The sequence below is a fragment of the Polistes canadensis genome, unplaced genomic scaffold (genome assembly GCF_001313835.1).
Source record: "Polistes canadensis isolate GaletaPanama2010 unplaced genomic scaffold, ASM131383v1 scaffold_126, whole genome shotgun sequence".
Lineage (NCBI taxonomy): Eukaryota > Metazoa > Arthropoda > Insecta > Hymenoptera > Vespidae > Polistes > Polistes canadensis.
The window spans coordinates 312,117-318,214 of NW_014569673.1; the positions used below are offsets into that span (position 1 = coordinate 312,117).

Here is a 6,098-nt window from a genome sequence, read left to right on the forward strand (position 1 = left end):
GCAAAAATATATATATATATATATATAAATATAAATATGTATAAAATAAAAAGAAAAAGAGAGAAATAAGATGAAGAAAGATAGGGGAGAAAAAAATTGGGTATGAACGAAAGATGGAAAGTCAGAAAGAGAGAGAAAGATAGACTAGGGTCGTTAAAGAGTGAGGGAGGTAGGAAATATCGTACCGGTGAATGAACGAGACTTGAACGAGGTTGAATTCACTAACCTGCCAGTCCGCAGAGTCCGGAAACCAAGTAGCAACTGACGATGAGAGGTGGCAGTGCTGAAGCGAGCATACAAGCCTCCACCACCTTCGGTACCATCATTCCACCCTCCACTACCTCACCCCCTTTGAAATACGACCGCCTCCACATTTACCACCACATCTTTTCTCTCTCTCTCTCACTCTCACTCACTCACTCACTCACTCTTATTCTCTTATTCTCTCTCTCTCTCTCTCTCTCTCTCTCTTTCTTTCTCTTTTATACTTTACCCCACCACACACGAAACAACCACCACAACAAATTCAACTTACACCCCCCTCCATTTTACTATAACCCTCTGGTTCTCTCCCCTCTTTCTACCCCCGTTCTCCTATCATTCTCAATTCCTTTTATTTCATTCAGCCCTTTCTCAGAGACTACCGACTTATTCGCCCCACCTATTCCTTCTCTTTCACCCTATTACACCTACACACACATCTCATCCCCTCCTTTCTTACTACCCTTATCTCTTTCTCTCTCTTTCTTTCTGTTTTTTCCCTCCTTTGACCCTCTTTCTATATATTCTTACTTTCTTTTCTTTTTAACTTCTCTTTTCCTTTACCCTCGTCTTACTACCAACGAATTTTTTTCTACCCTTATCCTTCTCCTTCTCCTTCTCCCTTTTTGTCCTTTCCTTTCCTTTCCCTTCGTGTCTCGAAAATCTTCCTTCAAATCTACCGGAAAACTGCTACTACCCCTTATCGTCAATGATGTAAACGACAATTTCGAAGACCCTCAATCTGAAAGGAAACACTCCCTTATAAATTAGAAAAACGTCTATATTCATTGTATCTTTAATGAAAATAAAAAAAAGAACAAAAATAGCAAAGCCACTCTTTCAAATAAGATTTTCAATGGGATTGATTTTGTTTTTATCAATGGACGATTTAATATGAATAAAAGATGGGAATTTTGATTTTAAACGGAAATCGTTTAGGGTTTGTTGATTTTTTTTTCTTCTTCTTCTTCTTCTTCTTCTTGTCTATCCTATGTATCCCGTTGACGTTTAATTGTAAGAATGTAATTTGATGTGAAAAGGGTAAGGAGGGAGAAAAAAAGAAAAAAAAAAAAAAGAAACAAAAGGGGAGAGAAATAAAAAATATCTTTCAATTTATCGCTAGGTTATTTCGAAGTGATCAAACGGTTATTTTTGGAAAGGAAATAAAAGAGAAAAGATCGAAAAATTCTGGTCGACTGAATGAGGTTTCGTATTCGTTCAAATGACGTAACTATGGAAGAGAGAAAAATGAGAGGGTGGAAAAGAGAGAGCAACAGAGGGATGGAGAAATTTCGTTCTCTTCGTAAATATGATTGAAAGGGTAAAGTTCCTTTTACTTCAATTTTATTCGCACGAAATATTATTAGAAATTTTAAACGGACGATTTATATATATATAATAAAGAAAATATATTAAAAATGAAATAAAATCAATTCGATATTAAAGGAAAATAAAATGAAAATCTTAAGAGAGAGAGAGAAAAGAAAAAAGAGGGATAAAAATAATTGGAATATTTCGCGACGTGTTAAATGGAAAAAAAAAATGTAATTTTCTTCGGTAACGGATTTGACGTGTTACGGTCTCATATCGATAAATTATAATGGAATAAAACTGTCAATGGGATATTCTCATCGATGAAAATAAAAAAGAGAACGAGAAATTATGAAATAAAAAAAGAAAAAAAAGCACAAAAAAAAAAGAATTGAGAAACGAAACCAACTTAAATGTATAAATATATTTATACGCGGGCTAATGCAATTGCATTCTCTTTCACATCGCAAATGTAATTTAAAAAAGAACTTTTTTTATCTAACCGAGAAAAGAAAAGAGAGAGAAAACAAGAGAAATTAATTACGACACTTTTGTGTGTGTGTCTCTCTCTCTCTCTCTCTCTCTTTCATTCATTTAGAAATATTTTTAATTATTTATTTCAAAGTGATATAAACAGGGTGTAAACGTTATTACCAATCAGAGTTTTTCTCTTGTAAATATATTACTAATAATCAGCTTTGAAATTAATATTAAAATTGTTTCTCGTTAAAGTAGAAGTAATAAAGAAATGATAATAAATACCAATATTATCTGATTTTTATCTAAAATAAAATAATACTTGCAAATAGATTGGTATAAAATATTCGAAATATTTTTTTGTATTTCTGACCTTGCATGACCTTGCAGGTCACTGTGCAGTATATGAACGAATTCGTCTTGACCCACGTTTTCGTGTGGTATAAAAGAATATAGAACATTGGATTTAAACTAAATCGAATCTTACAATTTATTTCTAATCAATAAATGTTAACACATCAAAAAATTGCTATCATGTTTCATTTAAAAAAAAAACAATACTATTTCTTAACCCCTTATCATTTTTTTTTTAATATTTTTAATAACACGAACACACCCTATATATATATAACATAATCGTGTGGTGTTTAAAAACGAGACAATTTAAAATGAATTTTGATTCAAATGAATATTTTAATTTGGAAAATATTTGTCAATGTATTGACACATTTTTAGAGAAATTTTACAGAAAAAAAAAATAATGAAAAATGAAAGAATAAAAAAAGAAAAAAAAAGAAAAGAAAAGAAAAGAAAAGAAAAGGAATGACCTTTACCTAGAACTAATAAATTCTAGTTCCAACAGACCCTCTTCTCTTCTTTTCGATATATCTCCGTATGCAAATAATTTCAACGACCACCCACGCTCAAAGTCTCACGTGAATACGGCTTTTCCACCAAAAACGTTTGCCTTCGCATATACGTATACATATATATATATATATATATATATAAGATGAGATCTTCCTATCACCAGAGAGTACAATTTTCAAATCAATTGATTCGAGACAGCGACGAGGTCATCGAAATAACAAACGCGTCGTTCTAACATTATCGTAACATTTATCGGTTTCTATCGATAGTACGATTCATTTACTTATAGATAAAGATCTCTACTCACCCCCATTGTGTTCTTATTGATGATCCTTCAAACGAATTCTTATCATTCTAAATTGCCAATATTTTTCATAACGTTTGCAAATAAAATAATAATAAGAAAAAAGAGGAAGAAGAAGAAGAAGAAGAAGAAGAAGAAGAGGAATAAGAAGAAGAATGAACAAGTACAATATAATATATAAAAATATACGTGACGATACAATTGAAAATTACATCACAAATTTAACAAGAAATATCAAATAAAAGGGGTATCCATCCCATCCACGTATAAAGCGTGGGTACAATGAAAAGGAATCATGAATGAAAATTTCAAAGAGGGAAAGAGACAGAATGACAGAGAAACAGAGACAGTGAGAGTGACAGAGAGAGAGAGAGAGAGAGAAAATGAGAGGAAGGGGGAAACGGGGTATGAAAGGTAGATTGAGGGAAACTAATTTTCATGTGTATGATATATCGATGATAATTGTGTGTGAAAAGCAAAGTGTTCATGAATGAAGTGTAATGCGGCTGAATAGGTCGATAGAGCAACTCTCCCCGCCACCGTAGTCGTGCAAAGATCAGCAAGCAGCAGGCGTAGTAATCAATATAGGGGGACGGGGTAGACATGGCACTGTGGGAACGGGAACGGGAACGGGAATGGGAACGGGAATGGGAACGGGAACGGGAACGGGAACGAGAACGGCCAAGTCCATTCAGAGAAGCTGTAGGCCTTACTATTGATTGTGTGGGTGGCGAAAGGGATATCCCCACCCTTGGACCATTCAGCAATAACATTGGGGTAGCGAGGGTTGGTAAGGGAAGGGAGTCGAACGAACCATCAGGGATAGTCGGGGCGACGAAGCGTAGGTGGTTGGAACGAAGGTGAATATCTCGCTCTCGCGATTTTTAAACCACCATCAATAAGAAAAACGACTCTTTCTCGTTTTCTAGAAGTTGCATAAGAGAGAGAGAGAGAGAGAGAGAGAGAGAGAGAGAAAAGAAAATAAAAGTAAAGAAAAGAAAAGAAAAAGCAAAAAGAAACTTCTTACTTTTTCACCCTTCTTTTCTATTTGTTTTTTTCTTTTTCTTAGTATCTTAATTGTTCAAACGCAGACTTACAACAATAAATCAGGATACCCTCGAGAGAACGTTTTTAAAAGCGATCTATTCGACGATCTGTCGTCCATCTTTGACTGTGCTCCCCTTGAATTTCCTGTAGTTAGTAGATATACGTAAACGTATATATATATATATATATGTATAATTTGTTAGATACCAGTGTTCCTTTAGATACTCGAGTAATCACCTCGTATTCTTCTTACTGACCGTCTACTATGGCCGTCTACTATAATTTAGCGAGATATACCAAATTAAGAGATACCTACGCAATTAACTTGATAATATATTCGTGTTACGTCATTCTACGTGATAGGATTCAATAGAGAGTATGAACATTTTTGACCTCGATCTCATTCTTTAAAATCATCTTTATCATTTTTATTTTTTCTTTTTTTCTTTTTCTTCTCTCTCCAGAGATCTACATTACCCATCGGTCTCTCTCTCCTTCGAATTTAATCATGAATTTTAATTGCTCTTTATATTTAATCCTTTATTATAATAATGAAGATCGAATTACACGAAATAAATTGATTATAATCAATTTATATTCGAGAGCGTTTGTATATAATTATATTATTATAGAATGTAACGAAAAGATTAATCTTAATCGATTGGATATTCGATAGTATTATCAACGTATCGTATTATCCATGTTATATTGGAAATAGTATCGATTTTCTGGATACCATCTCATACCGAATAATAATTCCTATATAATATACTAAAGTTTTATCTCAAATTAATACAAAATTTAAATGGATGAGATTAGAAAACTTTATAAGAACAAAATAAGCTTATATTCTTAAATCAATATAACATATATATTTATATAAAATTAGTTATTATTTTCAAAATAGTTATCAATTATTTAATAATTCATGTAAAACAAAAGTCTTTATCTTATACCTGAATATTTTTATGTAATCCTGCACACAAGATTTTCATAGGATATTCACTAAATGAACATTGGAGAAGTTGAAATGTGAGTTTTTTAATATCTGGTTTAGAATGTTAATGAAATATGCATATATGTAACAGAACTATATTGCCAGTTCGCGTAAGTGAAAGAGTCAACGATGAAATGAGATAAAAAAAGTTAGTTTGTCCTTTATGCGCATGCTATTATGCGTAAAATTGTATGCGCAAGATTGCATGCGCAAACTGTTGTACGCAAGATTTTGTGCGCAAGATTTTCTACGCAAATTGTTCTGCGCAAGATTTTGTGCGCAAGATTTTCTACGCAAATTGTTATGCGCATAATTAGCGGTTTAATATGAAATTGAATTATGTAATCGTATAGACATATATAAGAATAGCATTTTTGTTTTTTTTTTATTAAAAAAATTACGTACAGAGTCCTCTGATATATATATAAAGTATGATATCATCTGTATAGTGACATTTTTAATGCAATTATAATATTATATAGTATTATTATGCACAATGACACATGTCATGGCGGCTACGATTTGATTGGATGCTACTGACAATAAGTATGATCGTATAATTTTAAATGCATACAATATAAAGATCGATAAAAATGATATAAAATATTACAAATATCTTTGTTTATAAATTATTTCATACGAATAACTTTTATTTTTAAGTAAAAAACCAACTTATTTATTACATGCGTTTCTATTGGTTGGTTCCTGTATGTTCATAGAAATAATGCATTTCTATTCTGATTGGTTTGTTTCGCGATCGTTGTAGACTGTGACTTAAATATATATATATATATACATGTATATATGTATATGTATATTAAAGAGATAAAA

General features: G+C 32.0%; 1 protein-coding gene across 2 annotated transcripts in view; it reads right to left on the reverse strand.

Annotated features, from left to right (window-relative positions):
- LOC106788136 overlaps positions 1-5,378 on the reverse strand; it is a 16,574-nt gene extending 11,196 nt beyond the window's left edge. The window contains exon 1 of one of the 2 annotated variants that reach the window (XM_014751135.1): positions 5,227-5,378. In XM_014751135.1, the coding sequence (XP_014606621.1) occupies positions 5,227-5,265 (39 nt within the window). In that variant the 5' untranslated portion in view covers positions 5,266-5,378. Of the gene's footprint in view, positions 1-3,226; positions 3,248-5,226 lie in introns of those variants that run through there. The other variant, XM_014751136.1, reaches the window with a different exon arrangement.
- Between the last annotated feature and the right edge of the window lie 720 nt (positions 5,379-6,098).